Here is a 16,857-nt window from a genome sequence, read left to right on the forward strand (position 1 = left end):
TGAGGTGATGGTTTGACATTAGAGGAACAGGCTAGAGACTAGAGGGTCATGAGCCTTGATCATAGATGGCTGGAAATATTTAGGGCTAAGTAAATGAGAATGTAACACAATCCCTCAACAGGCGAATTACCAAGGTCATTAACTGGACTTTAAGGAGAAAGAGAAGTGATGTTGCTGCTACATGTGAGTGTGTGAACTGGGGCAGGTTGTAAAGGAGCTCTACCAAACTACCCTTAAAATGTATACACTGATAACTACCAACACAGTAAACACCTACAATCACTCAAAATTAATCAGGAATCTTGTAGAACACCTTGATTAAGTGACCCTTTTTTGTCAACTTGCCAGGAGTGAAACAAGCTGTAAACATAACACTGACATTTACCTTACTAAGCTGACATGACTAACATGTTGGCAAACAGTTATCTAATAACACTCTCAGCCTTCAAGGAACAACAACATTATCATTAATTTGGGGTTTTGGAGTGTTTTAAGTCTAATAAGTACTCTCTTTATAGCTTAGCTTTGATATCTCTTGGGCCTCCTGAGGGAAAATTCCATTATTAATTCCATATTCACCAGCTAGTAACTGGATTAGCTAACAGACTGATGGTCTGTCACTAACCATGTTTGAGTGCTACTTGATTCTGTGCAAGTTGTGTGCACAGCTTTTACTGTAAATAACAAGCTTCTGCTGCACCTGGAAATGGGCTGATGAGGCGAGAGGGAACCAAAAACAGTGAAGTCATGAAAGGTAAAACCAAAACAATGATTTAAAAGCTGCAAGTACAGCTGCTGGGAGCTGCTGAGTTAGGTGATCATTGTCTGTGGGGTCATCCCTACAGGCAACACCTTTAACATCACACTGATCAATGCAGCTTTAAATTAACTGAAACAGTGCAGATATTTAATTCAAAAGATGCCAGAATGAAGTAGAATTGTTGCCCAAAAGCAATATCAACCATAATGCAGGAAATAGCCATAACCCATCCCTAAATATCACTGTGAGAAAAAAAAATCATCCCCTGCATGAGTTTACAATTTAGAAATATATTCCACAAGAAACAAACAGAATTAATGAGACAGTCCAAGCACCCGAGACTTTTCACCCAGTTAAAGACTCTGGTAGGAGTCCTTCAAAAGTGATTGCAGTTAAAATGAGCCTTAATTACCTTTGCTGCACCTCAATTCCAGCCACGCAGACATATCAATGATGCACAGGCCACAAAAGCAAGTACTTCCAATTAACCAGAGTCAAATTCATTGACCTGGTCTGTCTGACACCTAACAGTCGAGTCGATATTAACAATTCAACAGTGTTCATTTTCTAGGTGAGGAAAAACTCTCTGACAGGTAGCAAAGATTCTCATCGCTTGAGCCTTTCACAGTCAATTGATCAATTACTTATTTTATACATGTATAAGCAAAAACTCCCATACCTTACTTACTTACAAGAGAAGGTGGTGATGTTACAACAAAGACCCAATTATCTGAAACCAAGAGAGGTTAATAAAAATACAACTTTCCAGCTTAAAGAAAATCTGAAAATAAAATGTACCGTTTCAGTGAAGGTGAGATTATGTTTGGGAGCTGTGAAGTGCATTTTTAGAATAGCACCTCATTTTTATTTTGGACTACTACCTTCCTAGAATCTTGTTGCACATTTTGGTACAAAGTTGTTGTTGCTGTTCCAAAAATGTTGTTTTCCGTGCCCTAGATAGGGCTTCCTACTGCATGGTTTGTTGGTGGTATCTGCCGGAGCACACTTGCTAGCTTTTAACCTGACTCCTACCACAGAAATGTCAAATTGATTCTAATGAGTGTTTTCTAGGTAGACTTGGCAGAGCCCACCAGCAGCAAAATACAATAGAAAAAGTAATTTTATTGGCTCATGAATTCTAATGCATTGTGTAGCTGAGTGGATCATGGTTCATCAACCAAAGTATTTTCATATCTGAAAGACGCACATTGTGACTGCTAAAAAAAACAATAATTTCCTTTTACATCCATCTTTCAATCATGCAGATGTACAGATGCCACTAACTGCTCCCATTCGCTTTCCTCAGAGTGATATACCCTACCTAAATAAGCCTTTAATTGAATTCTTAATCTCAAAATAACTTAATATTCCCAGCATTTAATAGTTTTTCTCAAAATGACACAGCATTTCTTAATGTGTTTGTTTTATCCAAACAAAAAAAGGCAGCATTTTAGTGGTAATAAAAAAAATCCCCTTATGTCTTGATCATTTCTGGATTCATTTATTTATCACTATATTTTCTCAAACCACCAGTTTGAGTAGTCTGCACTGTTTGAGCAGCAACTTCTGTGAAGTCTTAAAGGAAAAAACATTTGCTGGAAAAGGACACCATGGCAGAGACAATCATCATCCTGACTAGCCAATCACATGCATAGAAACAATTTCTTTAACCTCTCCCTTTGTGGCTTCACACATTAATATACTGATCTAATTATTTCAGCATCCCAACAATTATTCACTATTAATGGCTAAAGCAGCACAGTAGATGAGTAGTTCACTGTGCTGATAGTCTGGCTCTGCAGTAGCTGAGCAGGTGCAGTGAAACTCCCTGAGCAGTCTCACACCTTCCCCTTACTACATGTCTGTGACAGAGTCAGATGGGTTGATAACAACAGGTTGCAGCAGGTACACAAAAACTGCCCTTTAGTTTTATTATAGGAGACGAAGGTGGCAAACTCCAGAGTCACTGTACACTCAGAGAGATTAATTCTCTAATATCTTACCCTCCATAAGCTCCAAATGTGAAACTCCTTTTCCTCTGAGGCATCCTGCTGAACGGCTGATGAGACCTCCCAATGGTGCACAGGATAGCAGTGTAGTTTACCACACAGGGCTACAGAATAACAGTCATACCACTTCCTTTTTGCTATCTCTGTTCGTTTCTCTATGCACCTCTCCTCTCTTTCTACACCTCTAACTCTTTCTCTTCTCTCCTCCCTCCTTGTCTCAGCCCTCATTGAGAGATTGTGTGTGTGTGTGTGTGTGTTTTGTCTGAGAGTATTTTATGTGTGCACACACAGCCTGGCCCTCCCTCCTTGTGTTTCCTCTGTGCTCTTTGAGTAAGTAGCTCCTATCTCTGCCAGATTAAAAGAAAGGTGTGTCTGGCTGTTCTGTTGTCCTGTCGTCCTGGAAACAAACAGGATGATTTATCCAACTCTATCTGACTAATTCTTTCTCATTTCCAGCAGGAAGAGGGCACAAAATACTCAAATTTCCTATCCATGTCGCATGAAGGCAACTTCCCCCTGCTGTTCAGCTTTGGCAAGCAATCATTTGAATCACAAGAGCTCTTTGCTCAAGAGTGGTTCTTGTGGGAAATAGGCATGTAGAGGTAACACTGCACGTCAAGGTTTGGGGAAGCACAGGGCTTTTTTTCTGTTTTAAACCTTTGTTGCAACTAACAATTATCTTTATTAATGATGAATCTGCTGATGACTTTCTTGATTGAACATTTTCATTATTAAATGTCAGAAAATAGTGAAAAACACCCATTATAATTCCCCACAGTCAAAGGTGATGTGTTCAGATGGCTCTCTCTATCCAACCAATTAAAAATAAAATAAAAACTAAAGGATATTTGTCATTTATTATTATAAATGACAAAGGAGTTGAAGGACCTTGAACTTTCTCTGTCTGGTTCATTTATTATTATAAATGACAAAGAAGAACATTAAATACCCACACTAACAAGCTGGTATTTATACTGGAAAAATGACTCTACACTAGACCAAAAATGACCAAAAAAAAAAAAAAAAAAAAAAAAAATATCAATCAATTATCAAACACTTGATCTAGTAATTGATTAACTAATAAACAGCTTTGCTGTATTTGATCATTTTTTTGCACAATAAACCAGAGTATATGCATTTTAAAAAGACTAAGGATTCACCATCCATGTCAAATACGCAACCTTTCAAATATAAAGTTTAAAAAGTTTATTTAGTTCTATAAAGTGGCATACTGCCAGTATTCAGGACTGATTTATTTATTTCTCTATAGGAGGGTTCAGTGATCTGGCAGAAAGTTTGCACTGCGCTGTGGCAATGCCAAGGTGCCATGCCAGTTCCCATCATTTGGCACACTCCTTGACATTTTAATTTGACTGTTGTTAGAGTTTAAGTTTTGAACCTAATGATGTGAAAGCAAACAAGATGTATTTGAGTGTCACCGTCACAGTGGGTCAAATAAATCTGAAGTGACTTTGTCCAATATTATCTTAGTTTGCTATCAAATTGCCAGGTTTGTATCTTAGCAGACGACTCTCACTGAAATGGAGGTAGCCTAAAAAAAAGGGTGAGGCAAGTTATCATCCGATTTACGCAAGTCTCTCGTGTTACCTGACCTATTTCAACCCACCAATTCCAGCTCAATAACCAACATTCAAACATTTTGCTGTGATCACACCTCCCACCAAAGAACCGAGAAAGACATATTTTTACCACTGAAATCAATATAATTTCTCTTGAACTTTCTGGACAAATCAAATTGAGAGATGTGTCAAAATGACACCTACACCAGGGTGCATGGAAAGTGATATCTTTGTCAATCTGCTGGCAGAACACATGCCGGCTTATAGTCAAACCAGAGAGGATGATCTCACTTCTCTGATATCGCCTCCCTCTTGTCTCGTCTCATTTTCTTTCCACTCCATTTTACCTCTCCCTCTCCATTCCCCCCTCTGCCTCTCCTTTCATGTCCTCACTGTGCCTTTGGCTGCCCTCTCCTCTGCTTGTCTTATATACGGTTTATAACACTAAATTATTACGTTTTCTGCCATGATGTCCTTCCTCGCCCTGTCTGGTTCAAGTGCATTGATTGTCCTCTTGTCCCATCACACAACAGTGCTAATGTCAGGGTGCCCTGATGACTCCCCAGTCGAACTTTTGTGATTCTATTAGGTCTGACTGGACTCTGGCCAGACATGGGCTATAAATCAAATCAGAAGCTTAGAGGAGAGGACGTAGGAATGTGTAATGCATATCCACAGTGTCCCCATCAAGGTCCTTCAACTCCATTATTGACTGATATGGATACTGATTGTCCTCTGACATCTGGCTATTCTGTCTCTTAAATAAAAACAATCAATCATCTACTATGAAAACAGACCTAAATAGCTGGTTATTGTGAAATGAAGTGATAGCATTGCAGAAAGAGAGCAACTTACAATGGAGAATACATTTGATGATTTATCTGGGTCATGACCTCAGGGCTAACGTCAAGTATATTTGAGACTGCCTGCAACAGCCGTTGAGGATCTCGTCTCAGCAGAAGTGGTTCAGTCTCTTAGGATTTAGTTGTTTTGAAATTGTACCATTAGGACAGTTTGCAAATTGTATGATTTCCTCATCATTTTAGTCTTTGTATGCCTTTTAAATACATTTGTCATTTTATCTGACAGCTTTTTATGCAGTTATATTGCACTGAAAAAGCTTTAAAATGTACTTTCTCATTACTGTCTGTGGGCAAAAATTAGCATCCTCCCACAGTCTTTTATATTTAAAGCAAAGTAGGCACAAATGGCTGCTCCTCCTTTCCAGTCAGCCTGTCCTGATAATGATACTGAAATGTCATGTCTCTCGCAGAATGATTCTCAAGAGCCAGACATCTGCTGACAGACTTGTTACTGTCACTACAGTAATACTTTCAAGAGTTCTTTTCACTGGTTCTTTTCCCTTGTGTCTCTTAGAAGATGTCCTTCATGAAAATGTGGGAAGAACCAAAAAATATATATATATATATTTACCCAGAGTACCCAGTATTTTGTGTGAGGCAGGTGAGGGGGAAAAGGGCAGTTTGGTGTAATTAGTCTTTGTCTGCAGGTTTCATTCACAGGACGTGGCATGCTGGCTGGAGAGCTCTCCTAAAGCAGGTCAGCCTTGACTTTGAGGACTTGACTGGCAATGGGAGGAGGGGGACAGTAATGAGAGGCTGCCCTCTCTGAGATGAGGTCCTGTCCATCCTCAAACACTGCTGTGGCAGCAGTAGATAAATACTTTGCTAACAAATCACCTCCAGAGCAAGAGACAGAGTTACAACACAGAGTAAAGACACTTGTTACCCAGACACTACATTTAGCAGAAAATGATAAATGTGTTGTCAGGAGAACAGAAGACTATGGAGAGTGAAATAATAATTGCATAAACAGAATTGTCCCGAACAAACCGTGGGGTGGAACTGGATTAGCAACACTGTGGTAAAAGAAACAAATTAGCATTGATTTTCCTGTCTATAATGCATTGTATTTGACAGAGACAAGATGATATACACAAAAAACACAGAGGCTTGTAATAGCCTTATGGACAACACTACAGCTTATATTACTGTACTCAGAACTGAACATTCCTTAATTCACTACCCGATATACAGTAGCTGATACACAAACAAGACCAGGAGACTGCTAGATGAAAAGTCAGAGGATCACCAAAGTTAGCAGGGGTCATCCTCTGGGAATCTGGGACTCAGTACAAAATGTCACGGCAATCCATCCAATAGTTGTTGGAATATTTAAGTGAGGACGAAAGCGATGGATGGACCAACAGACAGACTGACTGCTGCTGGTATTGCTATCCCTACAGTCATGCCACTAGCATGGTTAAATAAACACAAAGGGCTTACAGTGGTCTTGTGGCTCAAATGGCAGTTAACACTTAACAACCAATTGCTGCCTTGAGCTACTACCTGAATATACAGTAGCTGATGTACTGCAAGTTCAGCACAAACACATCTGTCTATAGAGTAGCTGTCCAAAACACCCACACTCTTGTCAGTCAATAAGCCTTCAAGCACAGCAACATCTCTTCTTATGTGGGTCTTAGGGGCTAAGGAGCAATTACATAGTTAGAGTACGGTTCCACTCCTGTGGGAACAGCAACGTGGGACACAGACACATTAAATATTTACCAGCTGCGCATACCCAAGTACACTCATGACGAGATCGCAAGGACAACGGGCTCTGCCTCAGTGGCCTGTAATGCCCATTTCCTTTTTTTTTTTCAAACTTTCTGAGGGATAAAATGCATTTCTATGCTTTGCTTCAATAACTAATCTTTCTCGCAGTGTGATATTATTTGCAACTCTACAAGCAGTTAAAGGCAGCATCACAACCTCATCAATAGTAAAATAGATTTTAAAGTAATGACTTTCATCAACTTATGAATTTTGAAGACTGTTAAAGAGCAAGTATATCAAACTGAATCATCAACATGTTCACTGTAGTCAGAGTTTCATATAAGAATGGCAAACAGGAAAGAGGAAGCCAAACTGAAAAAGGAAGGTAAAAGACTAATGAAGTTGTCTTGGAGCAACACTACCTCTTGCTGTTAGCCAGAGGAACTACTTTTCATCCTCTCAAGCTGCTGAGAGTCTCAGGGGCTGTTTGAGAGCTCTGTTTGACACAGACAACTTTGAATTTTAAGCAGATAGACTCCACTGCCTTTCAACCAACAGAGCGTACCGCCTATGATGAGTTTCACAGCAGAGAGAATCGTGAGCAGGAGCGGGAGAGAGAGACACACTCGCTCACGAACAAAGAGCATTAAGATTTTACAGTATCTCCTTTTATCTTCATGACAGTGTCCATTATTCCATTTCAGGTTGTGCACACGTTACTGGTCAGTACAGTTATAAGGTTATGGAGCAGAAACAGACACTGCAGAGGCAGCCACTCTTCCGTAACCAAATGTAACAAATGAGATTCTCTCTCTCTGCGAAAAATTGCACGAGCGAGATTATCGGGGGTGCTGACATTGTATAACTCGCTCATCAAAGACAGACAGATTCCAGCAGGAACTCGGGAGACTATTCTTGTCCTCCGTCACCCAGCCCCTCTAGATCTGAATGTCATGAATTTCACAACTTGTCTCCGGGCCACGATAACAGAGGAAGAGGAGGAGGGAGGTAGGGGCGTCACAGGCAAAAAATGAGGGAGATAGAGCAAAGAAAGACAGAGGAGAAAAGAAAGAGGGTGTGTGTCTGAGACTGGCAACAGGGGTATGGATATATATAGCATGATTGGGCGTGACAAGAGCCAGTTGCCTTTATTCCTACTTTATGTCTTTATACACCCCATTTACAGCCATGAGTAGCCTGTTGGAGCGGGGACAAAGAAGACATATGAGGTAACAAAGCACACCAACAGAGTGGGAGATTCTGTGAATGAGGCCTCAGTGCTACATAGAGTGAGGGGCACAGCATAGCAATTTACAGTGCCACGACACACACACAATCCCAGTGAAAAACCCTGGCAGGACACGGAACTCATCCTCTGGGGTGAAAACGAGGAGCAGAAACCCATTAGAACAAATAAAAGAGAGTGGAGGAGAGACGAGGCAGAGAGAAACCAAGCTTATTTTTCATGTAACAACTACTGAGTCAAGCAGGGGGAGAAAACCCTGTGGGCCACATCCTTGGATTAATGACTTTGCAGACAGAGGAGCAACAGAGACTCAGTTGGGGGCAGACTTTGATTTATCCACATGAGAGCGTTAGACAGGCACCAAGAGGAGGCAGGGCGAGATTTCTAATCATGCAGCCTCATCAAAATAATCATCCATTCAGACCTCAGGGCCTGTCCACCATCAACAACCTCAATGTGGCCTGCACTGGCTGTTCGGAGCTTCTTCTCCTTCTCTGCATTTACCATCAGATTAAAAATTCTTACACTTCAGGAAACTTTCCCCCCTTCATGAGGATGAGGAGGATGTAACACTTTATTGGGGGCTGTTGCTGTGCAGTCTAAATACAACACTGTACACACACCATACCTGGTGTATTTACAGTATTGATTAGTCAGTCAAATTAATCTGTATCTATACTGGTGATTGATGATGATTGTTAACTTCATTTTCGAATCAGTGTCTTTGGATGTTTGGACTGTTGATCAAACAAAAGGACAAAGGGAAGCGATTTGATGATGTGGTCTGGTACTCGAGTACAATGTGATAACTGCCAGTTGAATAACAAATACATAATAATCTGAACTCTGCCAGAGTTATTTACTGGCACCAAAATGATCTTTTCTAAGCATGATTCAGTGTAGTCTGGGAGAGCTGGAGGAAAATTGTAATTAAAAAAAAGACTGTAATTGTAGAAGATACCCAGTTGATATGATCAGTTTGGACTGATAAAGTCTGTCACTAGCTGAACTGAGCTGAACTTCAAAATGCATTTTTGCAAAGAACGAGGACTATGGATTTTGTCCCACATCCCTTCACATCAGAAAGGTGGAGGAGGAATGGTAAGTTTAATTAATAGCTCTTTCAACACACATATTGCCATTTAAAGACGTATGACAGATTTGAAAACATCTGAACTAATTATTAGTTCTTGATAAGCTGTGGTAATGAATCATCATATAAGTTTGTTGTTAGTGGTGGTGGTTTTCTGCTGAGTAAATACTGAAATCAAAGTGCAGCAGCACCATTTGGGAAATAATTAAATGTTATTTGTTTTAAGCATTTTGTTTGTCTTTGCTGTGCTCCAGAGATACAGAATGTATTGAGAATCAAATGAAACAAATTATAAACATTTTTAAATTCAGCATCATCTCTATCTGAAGAAGACACAGATACTGTGACCAGCCTGTCTGACGAGAAGCCATCTCATACAGAGCTGCTGAAAGCATGGCAGACACTGTCTCCCAGCAACACAGGCCTCAATAAGACAATGAATTACATTGTACATTTAGAAAACTTGCTGCTTTCAGCACCATGGACTGCAGCAGCACTAGCAAGCTCTGATAAAGGATTCACTTGACCCTTTGGTGTATCCATCATTTCAAAGTCATATTGTGCAGAGCAGCACTGTTAAAACCCACTCAACATTACTTAAAACTTTAGTCAAGATCCCAAGGACAACATACAGCATGAGTCATAATAAATAACAGACAAAAAGTCAATAGTTTTTTCATCTGATGTACTGTTGAAGCCACAATAAACTAGTCATTTTAGCTGGGAATAATCATTGATTATTTATCTCTCTTAATTACTTGATAACTCATGAAAAGATAATTGCTCCTATTTTGTTTCACAAATGATGGCAGTTTAGAGAAGTACAAAACAATATCAGCTCATTTAATTCATAAAAAATAAACTTGAGCTCAGCTGAAGCTTTCTAGGTATGGGCTGGTATAAATGAAGCATCCCAGAGCCAATCAGAATTAATTCTTGGGATGTGTTAATCTGTAACTGCGTATAAGACAGGGAGATGGGTGGAAATACAGCAACTTTAAATTCATTACACCCAAATCCATTTTCACAAGCATATAAACATGCTCTAAAGAAGTACTGATACACGTGTGCATGAACACGCACAAGCTTTTTCCACACAATAACAGTATTTCCACAAATTACAGCCCTTAGATGTGCCACAGTGAAACAGGTGCTGAAGGTGAGGGAGTCTCAGCATGTAGTGTGATTTCTGTGTTCACTCTCTTCTACGCCTCTTTGCAATAGCCCTCAACTTCAGATGTGGCATCAAAAGGGCAAAACAGCTCTTTCATTTGCTTTTGTTCCCACTGTGGCATTTCACCAAATCTGATGGCACTGGCACTGTCCGAACCCTGCTGTGGCCCTGACCCTTTGAGGGGCCCCAAGACTCCAGCTGGGAATTGCTAAGCTTGTTTCTATGAGGAGACAACTTGCTGTGACACACTCTCTGGGACAACATTTATCAGCCAAAGGTCTGTAAGCCAAACATGTGTACACAAGTCTCTGAAATGTAATTTCACAGGGCATCTGATTATTACAGAAAAATGGCACCTGAGAAAATGATTGAAATGAAATGTAATTATTATATGTCCATCAGGGTAAGAAATAAAATAAAATGCTTCAGGCTGAGGAAAACAACTGAAATTAATGTAAATTTGTTACAGCAGATTGAGTGCATTAAACATGAATGTACTCTACTACAGTGGGAAATGCGATTTCACAGTAAGTAAGGAAAAACATCCTTATCAAATTTCAACACACACAACAGGATTCATTCAGGGCTCAGAGATTTGCAACAATAGCCAGCCTGGTAATGTACACTGTACAGTATTCCAGCCCTAAACCACACAAATTCTACCCTCAATACTGCCTTATCAATTTCTGTTCAGAAACAGAATTCAAACTCCACAGCTCTGATGGTTGCAATCCTGTAATGTAGAGGGAGAGAGGAAGAGTACTGTCAGAGGTCTGGGTCATTTTCCATTTCCTCAAAACAATATTCTACCCAAGGATTAAAAACCCACCTCTCTGTTCCATCTTGCAGACCGGAACCAAAGCACCCTCACAGAATGTCTGTGTCCTAGAATGATGGATGATGGGCAATACAAGGTCATGTCAAAGACAAGGGGAGGAGAAATGCAGGATTAAATTAAATTTAAATTCAATGCATCCTTGGCGACTGAGTCACTAAATAAAAGAGCAATATTTAAGAGCAGAGAGTCAACAGAGTAGCAGAGTAACCATCTGAACAAAGGAGCTTCAAGGAGCATGAAAATGTAAATTTGTGTGTGTGAACATGCAGGGTCTGTACTGCACTGTACTATGTCTTTCAGATTAGAAATACACAAGGGAGCTGAGATTTATATTTGTTGCATACCTGCTTAGCAGGACATCTCTCCCTCTATAACAGCTTATTCACTGATCGTCATGTCCTCTACACGTGGGATACCTCAAAGCTCTGTCTTAGGACCGCAGCTTTTTTCATTATATACGCTCTCCACTTGGCACACAAATTCCCCCTTCACCTGAATGTAATTTTCCTTTATTTTATAGTGATGACAACCAGGTTTATATTCTTATCCAACCTGGAGATATACATGATGCCTTCAAACTCAATCATTGTTCAAAGACAGTTAGATCCTGGCTCGTCAAAGGCTATATTCCGCATTAACAAATCATGACTGCTGGGCAAAAAAAAACAAAACAAAAAAAAAACATTAACAACATTGCTTCCTCCTACACCACATTACCTGAGTTCACTATTTCTAACACAATGAAATCCCTGAGATGCATTCATGTCCCTTAGATTTGACCATTGTTGCATGGCCTTCCACGCTGTAGCATTAAAATACTCCATCTAATCCAAAATGTAGCCAGTAAAATTCTTAGTAGAATAAAAAAAATATCTGCAAACCTAACACTGATCCTGTCCTCATTTCATTAACCTCCTATTTCATGCAAGTCAGAAAACACACTGCTACTTATTACCTACAAACTCTTCATTAATTAGCACCTCCTTACTTTCCAGAACTCTCCAGACCTTTCCACACAAACTCTCTGATCACAGGGTGCAGGTTCTCCTTATTCCAAAGATAAGTAAGAAAATTGCACACTGACAGAGCATTTTCTCACCCTGCTCTACTGCTGTGGAATACTCTTCCTTTTCCTACAATTGAATTTTACCTTTACCACCTTGATCTTTATTTACAGCCTCAAAATATGATGTTTGAACACATAGTTTTGTGTTTTATATTCTTGTTACACTCTATTCCCCACAGAGAACTCTTTTTTCCTCTTGCCCTCCCCAGAGAGGCCAGAGTCTCATTGTATATATATGTGACTCAGCAACATTGTATCATTATTTGTTTTAACTTGACCTCATCAGGTTCACCTTGGCACTTATCCACTGGGGAATGCTGCTTTGTAAATTCTAATGCATCTCCTGCCACTCAGGTAAACACACACTGAGACAGAGACTCCTTAAGTAAGAGCAAGCAGGTCAAAAATCTGCAGACACCCACCTTATCCAGAGTACACTGTGATTATTTGGCATTTTCTCTGCAGATTAATTGCCATATTGAGTAGGGTTATATCATTGGTGCTTTGGTCAACCATAGGTGAGTGTGTTTAATTTCAAATACCCCACTCCCCATTCGGACTAGAGCTGTGGAACTGTAATTAGCCACTTGTGTAATGTACGGTTCGATGTTACATGTCACCAAGAATAAGAGTAGCCTGTAGGTGACTAATTAAAGAGATCCAGAGTCTTGTTCAAAGACACTTCAGCAGGATGGATGAATCCTCCTGTGTCCAGTTGAAGGATGTATTCCTACTCTCAGCCACCTTACTTCCCAAATAATATTTAAAAATATCAGTTTCCAATCCCTCTAAGAAGCAGAAGAATTGCTGCATTCAGATGATAAATATTACCTTCCTCAGTATTAGGGATAACCATGTGTTGTCATTTTTTGATTTTCTTTTTTTATTTGCTAACAGTTACTGTCTCATAATGATGTAATGCTCTGCAACCTGCCTATCAGGAAAGCACAATCCATGAAGCTAAAATGAGTGGGTAATTTTGGAGCTGGTGATATTCCTCAGAGAAGCCATAACATTGCATAGTGGAGCCTGTAATGAGTTTAGCTCAGAGTCATGGACGGCCCCTGTGGGCTGCCAGCAGTACTGGTAAATTATCAGTGATCCCATTCACCGCCACGAGGCTTTATTAAACATTGTCTGGGAGAAGTGGAGTTTTATTGTCATGGGCACAATGGACAAATTTTGGTTAAAATAAGATAAGCTTACAGCCGAATAAAGAATTTCCATATGGGATTTGTCATAATTGCTTTTTGCTGACATAAAAGTCCAGCTGATCTTTGAGTGTTTGATTTGTATGCAACAGTTGGCTCTATTATAATTCAGAGTTTTATGATTATATGACTGACATGGTGCAAATATCAATTATCAGAGATGTAGTAAGTGATCATAGAGACCATTGCTTATCATTCAGAGGAGAAACTGGATATTGATGTTTAATTTAGAGCAAGTAGGTACTGTACTGTGTGTATATGTATGTGTGTGTGTGTGTGAATGAGAAAGTCTGTTTGAGCAAATAACAAGATGTCTGTGTGACCAATAAGATAAAATCAATGGTAATGATGAGATAAACGTGAGACACAGACATTTCATCTTGTCTGAACATGGGTAATCACTCTTTGCTGAGTTGCAGCACGACCACAGTTTCTAAGAACCAGACTGCACTTCAGAAAAAAATACATCCTCTTGCTATTCTACTGGTCACTGTAGACAAGTTAAGTAAACAGCCACATTAGTTATCATACAGAGAGCACTGTTGTCTGGATGGGAAATATAATGACTTGTTCATTGAATGCACTGAGGAGATCCAGCAAACCACTTAGAAACAAATGATTCCACTACATTAGGGATGAAAGCTTTGTAAAGTTTTGTACTACTGAAGATATTATGTATTTCTATATATATTTGGCCATTTTACAAGCAATTTTACAAATTTCTTGCATTAAGCAGCAAATATTCTTATTGTCTATCTGTTGAATATCTCTTATACCCTTTTTACACCAAAATTAATCTTATTTTTTTCTTTTGTTTTTCCTGGTATGACACGTTTGACGTCACAAGCACACCGGAAAACAGGGTTAGTAAACAGAAGACAGTAACATGGAGGACAGTGAATCCTTGAAGAGGAGAAGCTCTCTCGTCTCACTGTCTTGCCAGTGTTGCATCTTGCAGTGTTGCATGTAAAAACTGGCACTGCACGATGTTCCCATAGGCCGTAAAAAACTTTTTTTTTTTTTTTTTTTTTTTTTTTTACACACTAATGTCCGGGACTACACGTCATAGCATGCAATTGGAAAAGGGGCAAAAATTAGCATGTCCACCCATGTGTCATGTTTCCAACACTGCTGATCAGAGCTGGAGCTGATAAATATGGATGACTACTGTGCAGTCATTTGGCCAGGGACATTCAGCCAGTGGTTTCCAATACCTGAAAATTACAGACAATGAAAGTGACCCTGCACCAAAAGATGTAGCCCTGAACATGCAACACATCCTTCCTGACAGGCTCATCTATCATTCCATGCTATGAGGTAGACCCTCTGCAATCACTGCTTACTGCATCACTTCTTTACACAAGAAGAGAGCTTGACTTCCTCACAGATGAGGTCAGAGCCAACTGGTAAAAAAGGAGGAGGAGGAGGAAGGATATGAAATCATCACAGAAAATATTCAAATATACCAGATGTGACCAATCATAACCCTGCACACGGGAGCTCTCAAGACTACACCACTGAGTACAAAATAGCTGCTCCCTCTGCAGAGCCAGCCTTCAATGTCCAAATTACTCAACAGTCAAGTCAGTCAGCCAAATGTGTCAATAATAATCCACTCATCTGTTGGAAAAAGAATGCAGACCCATTTCCAAAGCTAGTTCACCTGGCATAAATGTTTGTAAGCTCTCTGGCCAGTGGCCACATCTGTCACTTCTGGAAGGGTTTTTTACAGAAAAAAAAATTGAGATTCAAAATTTTCTGTTTGGGTACATAATATTTTAACTGACTGCTATGAAAAGACACTACAGTTTCCCAAGACAAGATGTTTTGTTTATAGGGCAGTCCTGGATGATATCACCTCATATAAAAACAAACAGATAGAGATTTCAGACATCCGGGCTACACTGTGGACTCACTGGTTGATTTAGTGCCTGGTTAGATGTCACTGCTTATTCTAGTAATATTCAGAATTGGTCTATTTTCCAGCTCTAACACAACTGTATCCATTTTCAGGCAGCATTTTATATGGCAAACATTCTAACAGCAATTACTAATCATTTAAACGAGGTTATATTGTTTTAACCTACTTCACAAGCAATAGTTGCTGCAGCAAGAATATGGATCCTATAATCAAGAGGAGGCAAGGAAATGCGTGAACTCTACTTAGCCAAGTTGAGTAGCGAGAAAAGTCGAATTCAAAATTGCTGGGTTGTTCTGCATCACTCACAACACCATTAATTTTACCTGTCTGTCCTCTGCCTGGTTGCACATGATAGTTCTATGAAAATAAACACAAAAACTGTCATTTTCATATAACACAGGCTTGGCAGTCCACACAGGAGACAATTTTTGCACCCTGTAACCCAAGCTGACAGTAGGCCGAGTCATGAATTATTCAACCTGAAGTACACAGGCAACCAATACAGATTACTTTCCTGCTTACTGAGGTGGCTTGCACTACCCTGACTGTCGATAATACAAGGATAGAGGCACTCAGCTGTTGTACTGGAAATAATGTGGAACTTGAAAAGTTGTCAAAGCTCTGGATACAGTACGCGGCTACAGCGCAGGATGGAAGAAAGAAAGAGGTGACGAGAGAGTGACAGCTGAGTTTAAGATGATTATTTTCGTTAACAACTGTATGTGTCATTCAATTTAAGTCTGGCTTACATAGACTTTTATTTAAAAAGTCAATATAATTTCCAAATCGACAAATATGAATCAAATATTGCACTCTCATCTCAAATAAACCTTCATAAAAAGTCATTTTGCCTCCTCCTTCACACATTTTTTCATCTCAATCTCCAAAACTAGATAAAAACATGAGATATATGGCATGCAACATATTTATATGATACAAACATTTCACAAATGATCTGACCACAGGATCTTAAGGAAATGGAATTCATTCTTCTACTGAAACAGTATAAACTGAAAATGACCAAACTGAGGAGAAATAGGGAGCGTACATGAGGTGCTACATTTAATACATGGGGGATCACTGGAGTTCAGCTACATTTTAAACAAGTACTTGCCACTTGATTAAAAAAAAAAAAAAAGCAGAAAGCAGAAAAGGAGCTTTTAACGCCCATCCCTGAATCCTTTATAAGTATCTTGGCAAAGTAGTGTTTCAGTGTGTTTAAACTCTTAAATGAAAAAGCCAATTCAGAAAGAAATGAGACAGCACATGTGATAAAAGGTTCAGAAAAGCCTCTATCTGAAGACAAATGCACTGCATAAAGGATTAGACCACGTTTCCTCCCTAATTAAACACCGAACAGGTCTATAATTACAAGGCTGT

The 16,857-nt window shown here is 39.5% G+C and overlaps 1 protein-coding gene across 5 annotated transcripts in view; it reads right to left on the reverse strand.

Moving 5' to 3' along the window:
- The window catches only part of rap1gapb (RAP1 GTPase activating protein b), a 91,989-nt gene that overhangs the window by 54,036 nt on the left and 21,096 nt on the right, over positions 1-16,857 (reverse strand). For 2 of the 5 annotated variants that reach the window (XM_051074376.1, XM_018683882.2), the window contains exon 1: positions 2,764-3,054. The exons of 1 other annotated variant lie outside the window; for it this stretch is intronic. In XM_051074376.1, the coding sequence (XP_050930333.1) occupies positions 2,764-2,807 (44 nt within the window). In that variant the 5' untranslated portion in view covers positions 2,808-3,054. Of the gene's footprint in view, positions 1-2,763; positions 3,058-16,857 lie in introns of those variants that run through there. 2 more of the 5 variants (XM_018683878.2, XM_018683877.2) reach the window with 2 other exon arrangements.

The sequence above is a fragment of the Lates calcarifer genome, linkage group LG12 (assembly GCF_001640805.2).
Source record: "Lates calcarifer isolate ASB-BC8 linkage group LG12, TLL_Latcal_v3, whole genome shotgun sequence".
In the NCBI taxonomy this organism is placed as follows: Eukaryota; Metazoa; Chordata; class Actinopteri; family Centropomidae; genus Lates; species Lates calcarifer.